This window comes from Malus domestica, chromosome 07, assembly GCF_042453785.1.
Source record: "Malus domestica chromosome 07, GDT2T_hap1".
Lineage (NCBI taxonomy): Eukaryota > Viridiplantae > Streptophyta > Magnoliopsida > Rosales > Rosaceae > Malus > Malus domestica.
This window is the reverse complement of record NC_091667.1, coordinates 33,756,673-33,778,124: the sequence shown is the minus strand read 5'-3', so window position 1 is coordinate 33,778,124 and position 21,452 is coordinate 33,756,673. Positions and strand designations below refer to the sequence as shown.

Sequence of the window (21,452 nt, the reverse complement as noted above, 5' to 3'; positions counted from 1 at the left end):
TCCTTGGAGGAGACACCTGATGAGCTGAGAAGCAGGGATAAATGGTTGAGGATTTATGGTGAGGAACGATAGTTAGAGATGAAAAAGGTATAAGGGCCTTATCCGGACAAGCTTAGATCAAACTGAGACAACCCTTAGATAACACTGAGATACAAAAAGCTTCATAGCAATGGCATCCGTGAACTATAGGGCCATAAAAATGTAAGCAAAAGGGAGGAAAGATTGGGGAAGGAAAAGAGAAAAATTGCAATATTTAGATTAGTTATATTAGAACATCGCTATAATGCGAAAGAGGAAGAGCACACTATTTTCACTGGCACTGTCGTTGTTTGGTGCACAATCTCTCAAGAAATGTAGTGAAACGAATTTTTTCTTTTCTTTTCTTTGTTCACATTCAATTACAATCAATGTATATTCCAAACATACAAATTTTACAGCCGCCGGAAATACCATAAGAGAACATTACACTGTGATGCCAATACCGAAATCCACCATGCAGCCAGCCGAACAAAAACAGGAGGCAAATGCGGGTTTGCTTAATTTCATACACTCCACGGCCAGAAGGGATCAAACATACGGCGCCCCACAACGCTGATGTAAAATCAAAAATTCCTTTTTGACTGGGACACATGAGAAGGCACGCCATCGCCATCAAACTCATTAAGCATTTATTTCAGCATTGCACTGATGCTCCCTGGTGCAGCTTCTTCTGCTCCAAAACATGCTTGAACATGTTGTTTTTCCAAGTCTCGGCCCTTCCATCTTATCCTGGTCTGTTGATATTGCTTGGGGATGTCTGGGCAATTCATCTTCGGTTTCTACCTCCCGGGATTCAAATGGTGGGCATGGACCATCATTGCAGGTGCACAAAGGAATGGTGACGGAAGGAAACGGACTGCAGGTGACTGCACAGAGCATATCTGAAGAAACTGAAGCCACACGGTTCTTTCGGATCTCTGGTGCACAAGCTGGAGATAGACGCTCTGGGTCACGAGGGTGAAGTATACAAGGGGTACAAAGGCCAAGTGACATCTGTAGTCTATTTTCCTTTGCCGGGGAGCCAGGCAATTTGGCAAAGGAGATGATTCCATGCCTACAAAATGGGCACGGAATGGACCCAGGTGGGCCCACTGTTTCCGAAGGTATGTTGCTTGTTGAGCAAAGATAGAGTGCGCATCTTACACAAAGCTCATGCTTACAGCCTGAAGGTACAAGTAAACGAAGGATGAGTATAATCTTGTACATAAGATAACTGAATTTCTATAATGTAGACACTTAACATAACAGCGGTTGAGCGCGAAAATGGAACAACTCATAAGATTTCAATGTTAATCCAAGAGATATACAATATTTTAAAGGATGGCATATCAGTAATAGAAAAAAAAAAAAAAAAAAAAAAAAGACATAGGGGTTTTATGAAATATCAAGCTCACCCATTAAGTAAGCAATCTATCACCACAAACTACATACTGCATATACACATGACTTTATCCCGAGTTGGCATTTCTTGTTTTCAAGATATTACTGGAATGCCTCATTTGTATTTATGCACATACTGGTTGAAAATATTGGGTTCTCTGAATTTAAGACTGCAAGCATGAGAGGCCAAGAAACCATTTTGCCTCTTATCCGGTTGGTAACTTGGTAAAATTGTGCCCACCCATCTAAGACAATATTAAAACAAACAAATAGGACCAATGAATTAAACATGCAATCAGATATCCGCTATCAGAATTATTATCATGGTAACAGCAGAAGGCTTTTACTCCAGTTAAATGAATCAAATCTAAAGTCCTCCCAAGACTATTAAGGACCTCGGGAAAGGATTATCAGTAAGCAACTACAATAGTTATAGGATTAGCTAACAATGTTAGCATTCAGCTATACTATGGGAAAAGGTAGTTTGTAAAGTATCAGGAAAGCATAAGACATGAAAAATAACCACTACGGGACAAACCTTCTGCCGCCACCAAACATGGTCTTTCCAGACAGACAGCACAAGTATCTGTGTCGTCCGCTGATGTTGTCACAGCCTTAAATCCACATTCCCTGCAGTAAATTCCAAAGAACTTGAGTCTATGTGGTGACACTGATACACTCATTAAAATTTTCCTAACTAAGGATTTGAATGTGTCCATGAGTATGTGGCATCCTTTGGGTGAAACTCTCGACACCAGGCACTAGACATCCAGAAACTTGGTAAGTGTTAGTATCCATAGATGTACTTGGTTCAAGAGATACCTTGCTATGTTCATTATGCTCATGAGAGGCAAAGATAGGTAACTTGATAGGGGGAACGCTGGTATTGATGAGTCAGAATTGGGTGCTAGAAGTGGTTCAAGCCAGTGGCGCCCCCACATTCGGGCAACATCAACTGGAAGCCACCTGAAAAAATATACTTCACATTAATCATTTAATAGTAACAGAACATTAATTGTGAAAACCAAAAGACCCATACCCATTGCAGTTTAAAGTCATCTTGCTGGCACCTCTTGCAAGGAGGATCTGAAAAATACGGACACCATCAGTTTAAATCCAAGGGAGAGAGAGAGAGAGAGAAACTAATTTACAAGCCGTCAAAACTAATAAGTTCTTGCCTGACAGCACTTTAAGTTACCCCCACAAGCAGCATAATGCAGTGGAGAACTTCCAGCACCTACAAAGAATAAACTTCCACTTCAGTTTGAAGCAGGATGGGAAAGCAACATTCCTTCGGTTAATGTACAAGTTACTAAACAAAAAGCAAACCTATCAAATCCATAGAAGTCCCGTAATGAAACGTCACAGCAGACACATTTGCTTGAAGATCAAGTAGGAGTTGTACACAACCAAAATATCCATTCAATGCAGCCATATGGAGAGCAGTAATACCACAATCTGCTACCTTATTTACAAGTTTGGATAAAGCACTGCACTGGAATAGAATGAATAAATAGCAAGAGAGATATGTGTAGATCAAATGCTTCTGTACAATCTAAAAGCATAACCTATCCGATAACGGTTTGTTCAAAACCTAAACAAATATAAATATCTTGGCGATATAACACCAGCAAAAATTTAGATGGGCTAAACAGAGCTTGCATCTATTTACATAGTGCACGGAAAACTTCATGCAGAAAATGAATTTAGCGACTTAGCCGCTTTGAATCTGTAGAAATGGAAAGCAATCCCACATCACTACTCTTTTCATTATTGCTCCAATCGTGGGAGAATTTACATTCATAAAAATCTCCTTGACAAATAAAACAGAAGCTACACAAATACCTTTGCTCATTTTTGTTCACGACCTTTGCACTATCACCTCTGTTGCACTCTGTCTGAGCAGTCAGAGATTCATAGGGAGCACTTGGAACAAAGTCAGCCACGACAAGTCTTATACATCTTACATGCCCATTTATAGCAGCAAAATGAAGAGCAGTCCTACCAGTTAGATAGTCTGCTCTTGTGACCTAGTATAAAGAAAAATACTATGATTAAATATTGTGCTGCGAATCAATATTTTTTTCTAAGTGGAAAAAAAGACTACAGTGTTTCAAAGCATAACTGATATATCTAGCTTCACTATGAAAGATTCATTACTCATATATTACAATCCAGTTAAATAGCAATAAAAAAACAATGAGACAATCAAAACTTACATTGGATCTGAAGAGCAAGAGGGTCTGTACAACTTCCCAATGTCCATATCGGCATGCTTGCATCAATGCTGTCTTTAATGTTAAACACAGAAATCAAATAACTTAAATCAACATTCGTATCAAAGACAGAACAACAATTTCGTCGAACATAAAGGAAAATATACCAGCTGCATTTCCCTAACTATTTCCGATCTGTGGCCCTTAAGCATGAAATTAGTTCAATCCCCTCGTGAGCTTCAATTTTTTCGTTAAGAGGGTTCGATTTATGCGACAAAGCAAACCAATCACTAAACTTTCTAACCAGATCAATACCCAAATGCCAAAATTTACTCTAATGGGGATTCAGAAACACAAATTAAATTACTGTCTGACAAACAATCATAATCTAGATGAGAAAAAGCAACAACTTTCGTACCTGCCCGCAGTAATTCCTGGAATTGGCATCAGCTCCATTCTCCAGCAGCAAAGAAACAATCTGAATCAAACCCAGAAAAGAAAACCCACAACAAAAATCGAAAATCCGATCAAAAAGAACAATCCCCAGCTAAAAAATTGAAAACAAAAACCAACCCAGAAAAGAAAAGGGGAAGAGAGGACGGACAAAGCACCTCGTTGTGGCCCTTAGCGGCGGCGAAATGGAGAGGGGAGTTAAGGCCGCCGAAGGTGGAGTATTTGGAGAGGCAGGGATTGCAATCCAAGAGCATTTTGGCCTCGATTACATCCCCGTCTCTCGCCGCCGAAACCAGCCGTTCGCCGGAGGCGGAGCAACCGAATGAATTACCCATTTCCTTCCCCCTTCTCTCTCTCTCTCTCTACCCCCGTCCCGCTTTCTCTGTCTCTACCTATAAATACGAAAGCTTGTGGAATTTGGAAAATAAATTGAAAAAGAAAAGGATAATTTAGGTCCACCGTCGTGGAAGGCTTACAGCCTAAATATGATAGAAAAAGGGAGTGAGGTCGAAGAATGACAGATGGGATGCGAAAATGGAGGATTTTTGGATATGGGGGTTTGACTTTTTGGGCAGGAGCGTGCTGGTTTTTGACAGACAATCAATGGAGAAGGGAAGGCCTTGGGCCCTCCTGAAAAATATAATAATGTGATTTTACTTTTAATATTTTTATTTTCAATTTAGTAGTCAACAATCGCTGTCGTTTATGAGATTTAAATCAACAATTTCCTCTGGTAGAGTGGAGATTGTGTTTCATAAGTATCTACATATCTTTTTTTATTTCTCACACACTAATTTCAATTTTTGGCCCTCAGATCAAGTGAGTTGAAGAAGATCCATGACAACAAATTAACAAAGATGTGTGGAAGGTAAAAATAGATGTGTGAATAACATTATCAATGATATATTACATTATTACTAATAAAAGTGAACTTGTCAATCTAATGATTAAAAATGTTTGAATACGAATTCATGTTATTTTCTTTTTCTGTTCGATTAGGGTTCACTTTTCCAAATGATTTTCCAGTTCCAAGGAGAATTCACAAAACTCCATTTCCATCGAGAATTGAATGAAGTTTTCTCGTAAAACTCTTATTTCACTCGATTCAAGACTTTCTTAACGTTAGCATGATTCAGTTTGAGCAACGGATCCTAACGTAATACATCTTCATAATGAAAATTGAATGGAAACATGAGTCGGCTTTTACAATAAGAAAAGTATTTCCCCTTTCAAGTTGGCAATATCAAGATTTTTATAAAGAGACAACTACTTCCAAACAACTATTTAATACTTAAAATTCCCATGGATTAGATGACAATTCACCAAATCAGCAATGTATGCGATACATCCATGGGATTTTAGGATTTTTGAACAAAATAAGTGGCAAAAGAGATCAGGTGGTCCGCAGACCACGATAATCACGCGTGCAGAACGCGACCAAAAAGAGAAAGTGAACGCACAGCTGCTCATCATGCCAACTAGATATTTTTTTGCGGAAAACGGACACGTGGGATATGCTCAGTCGCCGACGACTGCCGATGATGTTAGTAAAAATCGATCACCTGAGATCGGACGGTTGAGGAATGGGGAGCACTCACACTACTTATAGAGGGTGGGGGATCGCTTTCACGTGAGAAAGGTTTGAGTGCAAGACTTGAAGATTTTTCTCATCGATTAAACTCCACCTGTACGCAAAGAATTCGGTGAAAGTTTAGTGCGGCTGTGGCCTCTATATCCGAAAGAGAAGTTACAAGAAATGGGTACATTGTTATGCGTTACGTTGTATCCTAATTCCATGCTATAATGGTAAGTGTCAAGTTTTCACCGCATGTCATTATATCGTTGATACTGACATCAATAATGTCACCATGATGTCCTATGCCACCGAAACAATACCAAGTGTTGATTTTTCTATACATGTCATCATGGCACTGTCGCACTGAAGGTCATGGTAGCGATAGATCCGTTTACCGTAGAAGCTTCTCCCTTGTCTCTTGGACCAAATGGCCAACACCATCAATGTTTCTTGTTTGGCGTTTAAACATAAGATGCAATGGAACGGGCATACCCATTTTGCCTTGATCAATTGGCCTAACCAAAGTACGGGAGGCTGTCAATGATCCTGTTCACCTAGCCACACATTTGCCTGAAATTTTGGGTTTTAGGATCCTTTTGAATGCAGTGATACTTCACCTCAGGATCAAAGGTACGCAGAATAATCTGTTCGCATGCAGTCTATCTTACAAAACACAACATGTGGTGACAGTCTCGGTTAATTTAAGAAACTTTCAGGACCAATCTCCGAAGGCAAATCTCGTCCAATTATTCGCGCTTAAGTTCAATGTATTCAAATGCTTCAAAAATGGTTTCTTTCAAATTCACAAGGTAAAGAGGCAATGGCAACTCACCTCAAAAACTTCAATTTCAGGATCTCTTCAAGTTCTGCACAAGCGTAAAAGGCTACTGGCATCGAAACTTTGCCCTCCAATCTTCAAAAATCCAGCTCCACATGAGGTGCTGTCCATGATGAAGCAATTCTGCTTCACGTAAATGCCACCCTTGATCATCAACCACTCATCATGTTTCAGAGACACTTAAGTTAGATGATACAGTAGTCGATATTCTCCTTTCCTCTGAAACTTCCATAACTGTCAACAGTGATGATTCAAGTACCAAATACGAGTTCTATCTCAGCCACTCTGCTCCATGGAAATCCTTTTCCTCCATAGTTTCACCACAATCGATCACCCTCATCCATCGGAGTCATAATCACCACCACTATCTGAGTTCGTACCATCCTCCACATCCCTTTCCCGCCTATCATCATTCCCTCCTCCTAAATCCTCAAAAGCATTCCCAACACATTCTCTTCCAACGTGCCCCATCTCATCGTCTTCCCAATCTCTGCGGTAACTAACCAATTCACTATCCATTCTTGCCTTCCTAGGGCTAATCAAAACCAACTCAGCCAATTTCCTTCTCGCCAAATACAAATCATTTGACTCTATCAACTCACCCTTCTTATAAGCCTCTCTAAGAAACACTGTATGAAGCTTCCCGTGATTCCCTCTAGTCGAAATATAGAAAATCCCCTGATGCTGAAGCAGAAACTCTTTCAACTTATTCGGCAAATTCATCGCCATTCTAAAATGAGCAATCCTCTCCAATGTAATCTTCTTCTCCACAGTCAACGACAGCAATTCGTGAATCACAGCAACCGCTCTCTTCTCCATCCGCTTCTGCGCCTCAATCGACCTCAAGTCATAACCGGAAACATCCTCATACGGAGACCAATACGGAAGTCTCTGCCATTTCCACACCGCAATCCTATAGTACTTCCCAATCTTAAACCCGGGCGGAAAATTCACAATGAACGAAAACCTTATATCCTCGGCATCAATTCCTCTCTCCCTATACTCAATCTCCCTAAGTTTCTCAATAGCACAAACAGATAAACTACAATCTTTCTCGACAACCTCAATGTACTTGTTCCTAGTTTCCTCCGCATCAAACAGTCTAAAGTATTCAGGGTGCTTGAGAATTACCGAGTATTCGAAGTCATCAGGCAGACCAAACTCCGCCCTCGCAATCCGGACATGCTCGAGGCGGAGCCGCCCGGTGTTGGACATCATCAGGAGCTTCCTAAGGCGGGTGACGGCGTCGGGGATTTGTGCCACCATTGCCTGCTTCTCCTGCTCAATCTGGAGGTGGGCTTTTCGGGTCAGCCGGCAGTAGAGGATCCGCTGAACCGGGTGCTCGTAAATCTCGAAAACGTGGGGGAATTTGAGCACGAAAACGCCGGCCTCGTTCTGCTTGAAGCCGAAGCGGCGGGCGAGGAGGTCGAGCCGGGAGACTTGGATGATTTGGTTGGGCTGCGACAGGATGAGGTCCTGAAATTTGAGGACTTTTCGGGTCTTTTTTTCGATTTCCATGTAGTTGTCGTAGCCGTGGTCGCGGATTCTGCCTTGTTTTTTGGGGATGGAGGTCGACTGCGATTTGGGTCGGGTCGGGGTGAGATTGCAGAGGAGGAATGTGATGGGGTTTAGGGTTTTTGACTTGGGGTTGAAGAAATTGGTTGAGTAGGTTAAGAATATGCGCATTTTTGGTGTTCTGGGGTTTAGGGTTTTGCGCAGGGTTTTTGGGGATGACGATGCGAAGTAGGAGACGACCGGCGAGAAAAGTTACTTGGGCTCGCGCGGGTGTCAGTGTAAGAAAGTTTGAAATGTTCGTGGAAAATAATAAATTACGGGAAACTGAAGGACTGCTTTCGAAAGTTGGGCAACAGTTTTCCGTTCGGCCAGCAAATTGTTTGGAAAATTTGGGCCACATTTGGGTCTTCATTTGTCTTCCAAATTCTCTTCTTTGGACTAGGACAGTGATTTCACTTTCCTAAATTCTCACGAATGAGACCATGACGTTCCAAACAAATGAATATAATGTTACATGTTTTAACTTGTTCGCGTGACAAATGACATTGCAAAATAGACCATTATGCCACGGTGGCATCTCAAAGGGTGCAAGTAAGTCCTTTCCTTTGACTAAGATGTATTTCGTTTGCTTGGTTTTGTTTGTTTGGGACTTGGCCAGCTTTTAAATGAGTCGTGCATAAATCATGATTTATTGTTCCTCTTAAGTATTTTTTATTAAAAAAATTGTAAGAGTTGTTATATTACAAAAATAATATGATACGACTTTTAAAAAAGTTTTAGTTTTTAATAAGTAAACGTATAATTTCTATTGATTGTTAAACAAAATTGTAAACATGGTAATTTCTTGCACAATCTGCTAACTTAACACAAAATGACAGGTTTTAGGTTAATCCATTATCAAGTTGAATCGTATTTTGAACACCTATTAAGAACTCGATAAAAATCTTACAGGTAAAACATGAACACGACCAGCTTGCCAAGTCTAAGCATTAGACATGACAATTTCTTACATAAACTATTAGCTTGATATGAAACGATACGACCCGCTAACGATTCGAGCCATTATTATGTGACTTGTTAAGAATCCGTTAAGATAATGAATGTGACATGAACACAATATTCAATAATGAATACGAGTATCACTCCTTTTAATAATTAAAGGAAAAAAGAGAGACCCAAATAGATTAAACCATTTCCAATCGAATGAGGGCCAAATGACTCACTTTAGCCCTATAGCCCTGCAAGAAATTATATTTTAATGAACAATGTTATGCCATATTTTATACCATCTCTAAACGAGGAGGCCAAAGGGTCATAGGCCAAACATAGCCATTTGACAAAAAGTCATCTCCAATCGAGAAGGCCAAAAGATCATAGGCCAAACATAATTTTTTATTTTAATTGAATTAATATGGTTAATTAAATTAAACTACCATATTAAACTAAGATTTTCGGACATATTTTGAGTGCTACTTGCCACCAAATGAATAAGCCTCCATATTTCTTATCTTTATATAATCTCAATCCATACTTTCGACATAAGATGGATAGATCAGGCCGCCCTGGTTTATCACCTCATCAAAAGGTTACTATTGCACTCCAAATGTTGGCCTATGCCTCCCCAGCTGATGCGAAAATATATGATGGACCATATTTGCCCTTAGATCCAAAAACTGGTAATATCTCTTTAAATGGGTAGATGAGGCATCATAGGATGATACGTTCGCGTGCCACAAATAAGTACCTACAACATGATCTTGTTTCATATCTTTAGGCAAAAAGAACAATGGAGTAGGTGTTTAAGTTTTATGTTGTTAAATGTTTTGTTTAATGTTGTTTAAGTTTGAATAACTCCCCCCAAGTAGTATTAGGGTGGAGATTGTGTCGTTCTCCATCTTGAAGAACAACTCTTGTGGTTCTAGGGATTCGATGGAGTGGTGCATTCGTAGAACTCATTGTAATTTTTGGACGTATGAGTCCAAACACCTTCACTTGTTTGAGAACTACCCTTGACACTATCTTCTGAGACCCATCTATAAGCCCTGCAAAGAGCTTTATCTTCTTTTTAGGTCCAAACCCTTCATTTCATTGCAGATGTGGCCATTTGAAAATTATTGAAAAAATTAAAGGAAAGATTATTGGAAGAGGTAAGAGAACAAAATGTGAATAATTGAAATAAAATGAGGTAAGATAGTATGTAATAGTGAAAAGTATGTGAGAAATGATGTAGGAATGACTTAGGTATTTATAAGAAAAAAATTAAATTTTTTTTTTAAATTTGCCCAAAAAAAAAATTTCAAATTCCAACAGTAACTTGACGGCACTGTGACATTAGCTAGCTGTTGCTAGTTGGCGTCATGTTGATGCCAAGTAGCCGTTGGCAATCAAATGGGCTGAGCTGTAAGACTGCTTGACATTTTGCCGTTGGAGGGCTGAGCTGGCCTGCTTTGGGGGTTTTGGCCTGGTGGGGCCCATAAGCTCTTTGGTCTATCCCTTGGTTGGAGACGGTTTTCGTGTCATTCCGAGCTATTTTCAGCCCTATTACCCTTTGGCTGGGTCGGTTGGAGATAACCTTAACTTTCAACATTCAAATTAACAAGAAAATCGATGAGATGGTGTTTGAGTTTATGGGATGTTTGATTTTGTATATCCCGAGAGAATGTAATGGTGTGGCTCATTGCCTCGCCAAGTCTAGTTCATGTAGTCATGAGTCACGAGTATGGTTCAAAGAACCTCCTGACTTTATTCAAATTGCTCTCGGTCAAGATTTAAACACTTGATGAGACTTAATAAAAGCTATCGTATCATTTCACCAAAAAAATAAAAAAACCATAATTAAAACTAGGAGCAACATTAAACATCCAAAATCCAAAATATAACCATTAGCATAAAAAAAAAAAAAGGTTTCTTCCAACAATGCCATAATACTTCTGTATGCTAAATATCGATAATAATTAACAAAACGCAACCAGACCGAGCCGAGGCTACCCTTTTTCCTGCAGGTCCACAGAGTCAATACCCGAACCAACGAACTCTTTGTTCTTCCAAGTTCAAAACCACACCAGAAAACCATTTAAGCAATCTACCACACAGAAATTCTCCAAAAGCGGTTCGTTCTTGACTCAAAACCCCTGTTCGCGACACGTCTCAATCTCGAGTTCCTTCACTGTGTATCATCCTAATCTTCTATGTTTTCCCATCTATCATATATTTTCTCCCAAAACGCATAAAGCAAAAACAAAAGCTAAGCAGGTATGCATGCATGGGCATGGTCTTCAAAACATTACGCTGCTAGAAGAGACGATTTTATTTTCTGAATGGTGCAAGATATGAGTGTGCTAACTGTCTCAACCGACTCCATGTTGATTTTGGCTGTAGGAAGGCTGCTAACCAGAATTTGGAATGCAACAGTCAGCAAGCATCCGCCACCGCCACCATAGCCATTGCCTTCAGATTTGACCACTCCGTAGCCAGGCGGGCCACCAGGAAGGATTGCAAACCCTGATGGCAGAAGAGCTACATAGGCAGAATCTCCACCGCGCATCACGACATTTATTGATTCTGTGTCAACCGGTGCATACACTACAAGTGAGCCTGTAGGGTCAGTCCACGTCTCTTGCAATATCAGCACGTTACTGTTGTTGGCATCTGGCGCCTGAAATCAGGAAAAATAACACAAACAAAATAAGACAACTGGTGTATATGGGAAGTAGAAAGAGTAGAAAAGTAATGAGAAGCCACTCACGTTAGCACGAAGAAGAGAAACACTATTGGCACCTCCTTGGCCCTTGCCAATTTGGACAATGCGTTGCATTGGAACACCGCTGGACAGAATGTCCCAGTCCTTCCTAAACTGTTCATCCCGCAAAAACTCAAACACCCTATGCCTTGATACCGGAACCCAAACAGTTGTTGTGACACTCAACACAATCCCTGGTGGCTCGCCGGGGTCATTCATACTCTTCCGGGCCATAACCCTCACATCTTCACTAACATTTTCAAAGCAAAGTTTGTCCCACTTGCGCACAGACGAGGCAGAAATCCCAGCACAGAAGTTATCCACCATACGCTGTGCAAGCTTTAGCATGCTTTTCTTACCGCTGACCTCTATCCCTGTTGAACACACGTATTTGTCAGACAACAGAATATGAAACATCGCGTATTCGTTAGAGAAATGTAATAGAAGGGAGTGGAGTGACCTGAGAGATCTTCATTGGAGTTGGCTGACGAAATGAGGAATGCCAGGCTCTCACATTGCCTTTGCAGAGTGGCAAGCCATCTCTGTGCACCAAAGCCCATACCCGAACGCAGTGATTCCCGGAAGAGGTGGTGGACAATATTCTCATCATATTCAGTGTGCTCAATCCATGTTACCTACACAAATAAAATGAAGAAAGCCAATAATATTTTAAAAGATAGCTCTTTCAATACCCAAAATTCAGTTTGTATCTTTTATTTTTGGTCATGAAACTTGATTCATACGTAGAAGATAGCATTTCATAATTAGAAAAGGCAAAAAGTACGTCCAAAACTAAGCTTTAACCGCTCCCTATTTTATGATCAATCAGGCCATGCAGCCACCATATGAATTTACCAAAGTGCCCCATTTTGCCAAGTTCAAATGCAAACATGTCATGTGTATGTATGTGTGTGTCTGTGAGTAAGAGAGAGAGAGAGAGAGAGAGAGAACGATATGTGAAAGACAATGAGGGTCGAGATAATATCACCTAGAGATAAGTTGACATGAATCGATACGGATAAATGTGCAGCAAACAAGTTTGAGGAAAACATAAAGCATAAAAAGTCAAAACTGCGGCTTGTGGAGAAGCGAACAATGTAGTAAAATAGTGCACAGAAAATCAGACTGCATGGAATTCAATATATAACACTATAAAACTGGATCCAGGTCATTCAGTCTCGTGGACGATAAAGAAAACACTAAAGACGGAAAGAGAGAGAGGAATAGAAGCATCAAATACTTAGTTTATGTTACAAAGATTGAAATTTCCAAGGGTTTTACGTCCACCTGCACATAAGGGTTTATGGATATATTATATTTTAGACGCGGAAACAGATACGATGGTTTTCTCTAGTATTAGACTGGGAGCATTCTTGATTTTCTCATCTCTCAGAGCAGCAGTAGGGTAATTAAATACAGACAATGAGCAACCCTGGCTTCGAAATTCGAAGACTATATATTAAGTACAAGGAAGAAGCATCTTCTTCAGTAAAATACTAATAAAGGGTACCGGTTTCCAAGTTAAGTCCTACGTGCATTACAATAAGAGCAATCTCATCAAAGAGAAAGCAGTTTTGTTGGGTGATATCGAAAGCGTAAATTCTTGGAAGCACAAGTCTATGTCTGGGAATTTTACTGCCCATAATTTCACCTTGTTGCGTTCTCAACAAACTCGAATTATGTAACTCAACAACCACAGTTATATCGTAGAAGGAAAATATACACAGCAAAGGCCAGCTCAATAATCTTGGTTCATAAATAACCATAAGATTGCATGGAAAGTTAAATGTAACAAATAAAGAAATGGCATCGACTATAATTTACCTTGGAGCAATTGTTAGGCATATCTTGTACAATGCATCCGGAAGGAAGCCTCCGGCAGTCCACAAACGGGTTTGTGTTGGGACCTTCTTGATTGATGTCAATGGAAACATCAACCACAGCCCATACACCCTCTGCATGTTGCTTGCAAAAACGGAGGAACTTCAGCGGACGGACAGGGACTAAAGGGGATAGCATTTGAAGCTCAGCATACATCTACAGAACAAAATCCTCATGAGTTCCACATTTGCATCATAAGGTGGATAAGAGTGAAGAGCAAAGAGACACATACCAGTTGAAGAGCACCATTTCTGGTCCCATCCATGCCGTTGGATATCATATCAATGGTGGAGGCTCGAGCGACCAAACACTGAAACATTTCTGCCCATCGATTCTATTCAAAGAAAATATAATGGTTAACTTGAATTTCAAACACTTAGCTTAAAAAGTTATTCTATTTGTAGGATTATAGTCAAAATTAATCAAGGGACCAAATATATCATCTCAATCTACAAACTCCAATGTTCAAATATCAACGACATCAATATTTATCAATCCTCATGCTAACAGGTAAGTCAAGACAAATAATCAAAAGCTTCTTGAAACAAAGAGTAGGATAGCATACCGCATCCATCAATATCTCAACGAGAGCCAAGCTGTTTACTATTACGACACAAGTGTCCCTTGTGGCTTCAGTTACAAGGCTGCTAGGCTTCATACCAATGCAAGAAAATGCCTGGTACTCCTCAATGTTCAATATATCTGTCCCATCTGAGCTTTTGATCCACAGGGGGCTATCCACCTGAACCATCTTCACCAATTCATCCATAGCTGCCAATGCAAGATCTATGTACATAGATCTCTCAAATGGTACCTCATTCCCCATCATGCCTGATGAGGTCTTAACGAGAGGGATCATAAGGGAAGAGCTTGAAACCCCATCTCCTAAATCAAGCCCCATTGGCAACCCAGCGCTTACAGCATTCATACCATCCATCCCATTCCTTCCAACCCCAAGTTCCAAACCAGAGGTTGCATTCGGAATAGAGCCAGGAATGCCCAAGGAGGAGATGGGCAACTTGTTCGCCAGAGCACATATCCGGTTCAGTTCTTCCTTCAATCGAGCATTCTCAATCCTAAGCTGGTGTTCATCAAACGATATTTGACCAGGAATGGCCGGACCACCACAATTGTTGCAAACTGGGTTTGAAATAGCATCCTTCATCACACCATTCTCAGCTATCAGCTTGTCATTCTCTTGCCTGAGAATTATATTCTCGTGGCGTTCGAGTTGTGTCTAATTCAAAATGACCAATTAACATTTCCATCATTCACAAAATCAACCACCAAATCTAACACATAACTAAATTAAATACCAACAAACAACAAAGTGACCAAGTAAGTAATGTGACAATACCTTCATATGAGTTCTTCTGTTTTGAAACCAGAACTTGACTTGCTTCGACTCTAAGCCGAGACGGCGGCCGAGCTCCGACCTTTGCTTCTCATCCGGATGAGGACACTCTTTGAAAAAACTACACAAAAACAAAACAACAGACAAACAAAACAGACCCCTTTTACAAATCAAGTCCCACAATCCCAAATAAAACACCAAAACAAGTACTTTTTGATAAAATTAAGAATTTGAGAGGGGAAAAAACGTACTTTTCAAGTTCTTGGATTTGGTCAGGAGTGTGCCTAAGGTACTTCTTCTTCCTCGGCCGTTGGTCGCCTCCGCCGCCGTCCTGATCATCCCCAGATGCGCCCTCAAAGTTATCACTCCCCGACTTGCTCTCGTACTCATCATCCCTCAGCCTTCCGATGATCCCGGGGTCGAAATTCTCGGCGAAACCAAGTTCACCGTGACCGTCCATCTTCTGCTGCACAAACCAAACACCAACAGGAACGGCATCAACAACAACAGAACAGACGCAAACAAAAACATCATCAATAACATCAAAAACCAAAAAAAGAAGAAGAAACAAACAATGGGGTTTTAAGACATGAATCAGGGGGAAAGGTGATGGATTTTTAAAGAGAGAAAGCAGCATACAATGGAGAGAGAGAGGGCAGAGGAGGAAGTCTGCCTGGGATTGGGGATTGGGGAAGAGAGAAAGTGTGCGTGTGCAATGGTGCCACTAGGCATGAAGGAAGGGGCATGTGGAGCAATTTCAGCCACAACTCTTCCTCTCCCACGTCCACTATTTCCACCCCCGCTGCTACTGATCAAACCTCCCAAACTCATTAAAATTTGTGGAAAAAACTGACTGAAAATATTGAAAATTTGAAACCCTTTAGACTCTACAGACCCTAAAGCTTCTCTGAATTTGTTGACTAGTTGACTCTCTTTCTCTTTCTCTCTCTCTAAGCTGGCTCTGCAGGTTATAGCCTAGAAAATAAGTAGTCACTATCACTTTCACAAGGGTATGCTGCTAATGAGTTTTTTATTCTAAATCATTGACCTTTTACCCAAGAAATTGCCAGATTGAGCTAAAGACTGAAAAAGTAAGAATTGCATTCCAAGTAGAAACAGAAGAAAAAGCTGTTTCCTTTGTCAACGCCCATGCATGACTCTCTCTCTCTCTAGAAATCTCCCTTGTCTCTCTCTCTCTCTCTCTCTCTAGAAAATCTGTTTACAGACAAAGGAAGGAAAGAGCAACAGGACAAAAAAAGTTAGAAAACCCCTTTATTTTCTGATTCCCAGTTCAGACATACACAATCCCCTTTCCTCTCCCATCACTTCCGTTCCTCCCAAAACTATGAGAACAAACCCTAATTGTTTGGCAGGATTGAAATACCTAAATTTTATTTTTTTTAAAAGAAAGGGAAACTGAACTCCCAAAGGGTCTCCAAAATTTTGGCCGAAGGAAAAGGAGAAGACAAACAAGCACAAAATGTTGAAGGGGAGAAAGAAAAACGCTTATCTTATTCACACTATAATACTTACGACTTTTGGATTACATCATTAACCAAATCCAAGCAAACAAATAGACTCTGTGGACCTCCCTCTCTCTCCTCCCTCCCTCTCTCTCTCTCTCCCCACCCCCCTCAAATAGACTCGGTGGACCTCCCCTCTCTCCTCCCTCCCCTCACTCTCCCTCTCTCTCTCTCTCTACAATTTACAAAGTTACAGATAGATGGTTGGATGGCATGCAACCAACCCAGTACGGCGAAAAGGTTTACCTTTTAATTTTGACAGTGAGCAAAGTACTAAAAGCCTCCCTCCGTCTATGTCACACAGAGTTAACCAGATGTTTAAATGGATTTTCACAACACCCCCACTGTCTCTCTCTCTCTCTCTCTCTCTCCCTCTCTTATGGGATCTGTGGAAGAGAAAGGGACAGGCAAATACTACAAAAAGAGTCAAAACCAATCAAAATCATATAAATTTCAGAGTGAAAAAATCATGTCTTTTTTTCACAAGTAAAACAGATAATAGCTTTTAGCAAAAATGATTTTTAAAATTTGGAATGACTCCTAACTTGGATCTTCACACTGAAAATTGATAGAAGTAATATCCGGAATTTGTCAATCTCAATTATTTGGATCATTTCGTGAAAATCTTCGTTAAATGAAAAACAAGATGGAGGGGTTGTTAGACAACCTTCAATTTAACAGAAATTCTCACGTAATAACAAAAATGACCGACGATAGACAAACTCATAGACTACTTCTATCGATTTTCAATGTAAAAAACTAAAATGAAGAGTTACATCATTTCAAAGAACATTTTTCCAAAGAAGCCACAGATAATTGACCACAAACAACAAAAACCGATCAACCAAAAATAATTAATGGCATTAAACAATGGGAGTTGAAGATTTGCAGCTGACTTACAAGTCTCTTTCTTTACCCCAGAGAGGAAAAATTAAAATCCAAAAGAGTCAATGGACCCTTTTTTTTTGTTAAATAAATTTTGTTTGTCCTTCTTCTTCCTTCTCTCTCTAACTCTACGCCTTCATTGAATCAAAATTTGGCATAAATTTTGCACCCTCCCTTCCCTCTCACCATCTCTCCTCCTCCATGCACACCAAATTTTCTCACTCTAAAACTTTCTCTCTCTAACTCTCACTAAACGCATCTTATTATATAGAGGAGTGAGAGAGAGACAGAGAGGAGAGAAATAGAAAAGGAAGGGGCGTAGAGGGCCCACAGGGTTCGTGAAATCCGCCCAAATCTGCTTTCTCGCGCGTGCGGTGCTCTCATTTTTGTGTACTTGCCTTTCGCGGGGTTTTGATTCGGTGTGTAAGCCACATCGTTGTTGATGAGCTTTCTGAGGGCGTTATAGTCATTTGAGAAAATTCCTTAAATCTAAACGCCCACCTAGACCGCAGGGTTTGGTGTACTTTGGTTGCTGTATGACATCACTGTTTTTTATTAAAGAAAACTAATAAAAATAATTTGAAAATTTTGAGTTTTAATGATAAGGTCAAAATGAAGGGTAAAGTGAATAGTATCATGATTGACTTTTTAGTGTAAAAATGTGGTTTTTCGTTAGAGTGAACAGTACCGTGTGTTTTTCGTTAAAGTTCCATTTTTATTATCGAATATAGCTTCTTCATTTACAAAAATACCCTTCATTTTTTTTTCAAATATTACAATGTGCATGCATTGTCCAAATCCATTCAATTTCTTTTACAAAATTACAATTAGTTATGATTTCCATTAGAATTATTTTTATAAATTCAAAAATAATATGTACATTAGAATTTGTTAAAGTTTGAAAAAAACTATGAACTTGAATTTTTTTAGCAAATACATTGAACTTTCTCTTATCTTTCTATTTTCTCAGATATGAATGGATGCGGTCATAATAAGATATGGAATTTTATTAAAAGGCCGTTACATGAATGGATGCGGTCATAATAAGATATATAATTTTATTAAAAGGCCGTTACGTAAAAAAAATCACACAGTTGTTTTATTTTTAATTGGTTTATATTTTACGATAATATATTCACGTGCGTATCTAATTGACTTCATTTTCCATTTTTGTACCTTAATTCTTATCCTACTGCACGTGCATCGCAGGTGCATGTCCGTTTCGAAATTCTATAAATATGTCATCCATATCTATAACCTTGACCGCATAAGTTTTTTCTTTCACGCAAAGTTATTGAATATCATTACCGCGCCATTTATAATTTTGATAAATCCTTTTTTGCTATTCAGTATAAAAAATAATCTTAACTCTATAAGTACTTTACAAGTGGCCTCATTGTTACAAGATAACTTAGAGTAAAGTTGTCATTTAGTACTACGCCCTAGTGGTATTCTTCTTCGCTTGTAAGTAAGAGATCTTAAGTTTGATTCTTGCCAAAGACGAATTTGAACCACATCATTGCTAGCCCATTGTAAAGCTTAGCCTAAACCCCTAACCCTTTAGTGTAGATAATATAGTTTGTTAAAATAAAAATAATAAAAACTTAGAGTAATGCTATGTAGACCAATTTTTTAGACTAAACTTGCAAATCATGTGATGTGTCCCTAATAAAAAAATAAGCATGCTAATCAAAACTTAAGTAATAATCAAATTATCAAAAACCATGTCACATGTTTTACAAAATTTAGTCTAAATAGTTGGTCGTGAACTTATTGTTGTTCATACCAAAAACTAAGAATTATTGTTGTTCATACCAACTCTAACTCAATGGCTCCATTATTGATGGCGTAAACCTAAGTTCAACAAACAACAACAACAACAACAACAAAGCCTTTTCCCACTAAGTGGGGTCGGCTATATGAATCCTAGAACGCCATTGCGCTCGGTTTTGTGTCATGTCCTCCGTTAGATCCAAGTACTCTAAGTCTTTTCTTAGAGTCTCTTCCAAAGTTTTCCTAGGTCTTCCTCTACCCCTTTGGCCCTGAACCTCTGTCCCGTAGTCACATCTTCGAACCGGAGCGTCAGTCGGCCTTCTTTGCACATGTCCAAATCATCGGAGCCGATTTTCTCTCATCTTTCCTACAATTTCGGCTACTCCTACTTTACCTCGGATATCCTCATTCCCAATCTTATCCTTTCTCGTGTGCCCACACATCCCACGAAGCATCCTCATCTCCGCTACACCCATTTTGTGTACGTGTTGATGCTTCACCGCCCAACATTCTATGCCATACAACATCGCTGGCCTTATTGCCGTCCTATAAAATTTTCCCTTGAGCTTCAGTGGCCTACGACGGTCACACAACACGCCGGATGCACTCTTACACTTCATCCATCCAGCTCGTATTCTATGGTTGAGATCTCCATCTAATTCTCCGTTCTCTTGCAAGATAGATCCTAGGTAGCGAAAACGGTCGCTTTTTGTGATCTTCGCTAGATTGCTCCGGTCATTAGTGTGGATAAGTATATAAATGGATAGAGATAGGAAAGCAAACACAAGATGTACGTGGTTCACCCAGATTGGCTACGTCCACGGAATAGAAGAGTTCTCATTAATTGTGAAGGGTTTACACAAGTACATAGGTTCAAGCTCTCCTTTAGTGAGTACAAGTGAATGATTTAGTACAAATGACATTAGGAAATATTGTGGGAGAATGATCTCGTAATCACGAAACTTCTAAGTATCGGAGTGTGGTGTCGTCTTGACTTGCCTTATCTGTCTCATAGGTAGATGTGGCATCTTCTCTGGAAGTACTCTTCCTCCATCCAGGGGTGGTATCTTTAACTGGTGGGGATGCACAAGGTAATGTATCAATTTCACTTGAAGCTTACTTGTAGTCTCAGGCTTGGTCAAGCGCGATACAAACCATGTAGTAGGAGTCCTCCAAGTCGCCGAGCTAGGGGGTCTGCTGAAAGAGGTGACAGACAAGGTAAGCAATCAGAGCTCCGACTGATTGTTCACCTTCTCCCCATCTTGCAGCAGCATGAAGGATAAAGAGAAGAAAAATGAGAAGAGATGATATGAGATACTTTTGCTTTTGAAGAAGTAACTTTCCACAGGCTTATTCTTGAACTGAGCTGGAGGGTTTTCTGGTTTCCTCCAGAGTATAAGGCCGACTGAAGAATTTGAGGGTCAAAACAAGTCCATCAAATCTAGAGTACGTTCCACCCTGCTGATATGGGATACTTTTGCTTTTGACAGAGTAATGGGTGTATCGGCACGTGTGCTGTTACGCTTGTCTCCACATGCTTCCTTGTATCCTTCGCACTTGCCCTATCTGTTCCTCAAGCAGATGCGGAATCTTCCCTGGAAACATAAGATGTTGAAGATGAGTACTCGAGAGCAATGCCAGGTAAGTAATCAGGTAAGGGGTTCCAGGCAATCAGTTCCTGGCTGGAAGCTTGATCCAAGTGCTGACTGATTGCTCTCTTTCTCCTTGTCTTGCAGGTAAAAACAAGGCCAAAGGAAAAGACAGGGAAAAAGCATGATATGGGATACTCTTGCTTTTAACCCTGATGATATGAGATATTCTTGCTCTAGTATAGCTTGTTTGCAGAGGTATTATCGGGGGGAAAGAAAGCTGAATATTTCGAAAGGCTTCGTTGGGAGTGCCCTCTCAGATATGATGAAGGGTTAAGCATTTTTGCAGGTCTGCCTGTCCGTTGGGGATGGAGGTCGACATATATAGGAGTCTCCCTAACAAGAAGTAGTAATGCTATTCCTTTACCCTGCTTGGTCATAGCACGGTAGTGGGAGCTGCCAGTTTCACATGTTTTAACTCTGTCAGAGCACTTTGAAAAAGTGGTATGTGGTATCTGGCTCTCGAGATTCGGAGAACGATGCCTCTTCGATTTTTGAGAAAGCAATCATGCTGGGGGTCTGGCTCTCGAGATTCGTAGAGCAGTGTCTCTTCGATTTTTGAGGAAGTAATCATGTTGGGAGTCTGGCTCTCGAGATTCGGAGGGCGGTGCCTCTTCGATTTTGGAGCAAG

General features: G+C 40.1%; 3 protein-coding genes across 8 annotated transcripts; all 3 read right to left on the bottom strand.

Annotated features, from left to right (window-relative positions):
• Nucleotides 1-352: 352 nt before the first annotated feature.
• Nucleotides 353-4,706, bottom strand: LOC103439728 (E3 ubiquitin-protein ligase XBAT33-like). 2 transcript variants are annotated; one of them, XM_008378318.4, is made up of 10 exons: nucleotides 4,247-4,706; nucleotides 4,054-4,113; nucleotides 3,639-3,710; nucleotides 3,265-3,449; nucleotides 2,749-2,909; nucleotides 2,598-2,656; nucleotides 2,459-2,505; nucleotides 2,242-2,385; nucleotides 1,958-2,049; nucleotides 353-1,202 (listed from the first exon to the last, which is right to left on the bottom strand). In XM_008378318.4, the coding sequence occupies exons 1-10, from the start codon at nucleotides 4,421-4,423 to the stop codon at nucleotides 661-663; spliced, it is 1,539 nt and encodes a 512-aa protein (XP_008376540.1). In that variant the 5' UTR covers nucleotides 4,424-4,706; the 3' UTR covers nucleotides 353-660. The 2 variants fall into 2 exon arrangements, with proteins under 2 accessions (XP_008376540.1, XP_028961981.1); XM_029106148.2 differs by having other exon boundaries at nucleotides 3,639-3,706; nucleotides 4,247-4,623.
• Nucleotides 4,707-5,895: 1,189 nt separating this feature from the next.
• On the bottom strand, nucleotides 5,896-8,303 carry LOC103439729 (protein ROOT PRIMORDIUM DEFECTIVE 1-like). Its single transcript, XM_008378320.4, has one exon. It carries the CDS (start codon nucleotides 8,186-8,188, stop codon nucleotides 6,839-6,841), a length of 1,350 nt encoding a protein of 449 aa, XP_008376542.1. The 5' UTR covers nucleotides 8,189-8,303; the 3' UTR covers nucleotides 5,896-6,838.
• A 2,567-nt stretch (nucleotides 8,304-10,870) lies between these two features.
• Nucleotides 10,871-16,905, bottom strand: LOC103439730 (homeobox-leucine zipper protein ANTHOCYANINLESS 2). 5 transcript variants are annotated; one of them, XM_029106147.2, is made up of 9 exons: nucleotides 16,761-16,905; nucleotides 15,243-15,457; nucleotides 14,995-15,112; nucleotides 14,203-14,874; nucleotides 13,870-13,971; nucleotides 13,581-13,793; nucleotides 12,217-12,391; nucleotides 11,763-12,130; nucleotides 10,871-11,672 (listed from the first exon to the last, which is right to left on the bottom strand). In XM_029106147.2, exons 2-9 carry the CDS (start codon nucleotides 15,449-15,451, stop codon nucleotides 11,301-11,303), a joined length of 2,229 nt encoding a protein of 742 aa, XP_028961980.1. In that variant the 5' UTR covers nucleotides 15,452-15,457; nucleotides 16,761-16,905; the 3' UTR covers nucleotides 10,871-11,300. The 5 variants fall into 5 exon arrangements, with proteins under 5 accessions (XP_028961980.1, XP_008376544.1, XP_008376545.1 ...); XM_008378322.4 differs by lacking the exon at nucleotides 16,761-16,905 and adding an exon at nucleotides 15,631-16,601; XM_008378323.4 differs by lacking the exon at nucleotides 16,761-16,905 and adding an exon at nucleotides 16,525-16,586.
• Between the last annotated feature and the right edge of the window lie 4,547 nt (nucleotides 16,906-21,452).

Excerpts from the sequence above, each read along its gene's own strand:
- LOC103439728 (XM_008378318.4), bottom strand. The coding sequence starts at position 4,423 with ATGGGTAATTCATTCGGTTGCTCCGCCTCCGGCGAACGGCTGGTTTCG. Across the intron at positions 2,386-2,458 it reads ATGACTTTAAACTGCAATGG|GTGGCTTCCAGTTGATGTTG; the intron begins GTATGGGTCTTT and ends ATATTTTTTCAG. Across the intron at positions 2,050-2,241 it reads AGCATAATGAACATAGCAAG|GGAATGTGGATTTAAGGCTG; the intron begins GTATCTCTTGAA and ends AATTTACTGCAG.
- LOC103439729 (XM_008378320.4), bottom strand. The coding sequence starts at position 8,188 with ATGCGCATATTCTTAACCTACTCAACCAATTTCTTCAACCCCAAGTCA.
- LOC103439730 (XM_008378322.4), bottom strand. The coding sequence starts at position 15,822 with ATGAGTTTGGGAGGTTTGATCAGTAGCAGCGGGGGTGGAAATAGTGGA. Across the intron at positions 13,972-14,202 it reads TTGAGATATTGATGGATGCG|AATCGATGGGCAGAAATGTT; the intron begins GTATGCTATCCT and ends TTCTTTGAATAG. Across the intron at positions 12,131-12,216 it reads CTCCAATGAAGATCTCTCAG|GGATAGAGGTCAGCGGTAAG; the intron begins GTCACTCCACTC and ends TGTGTTCAACAG.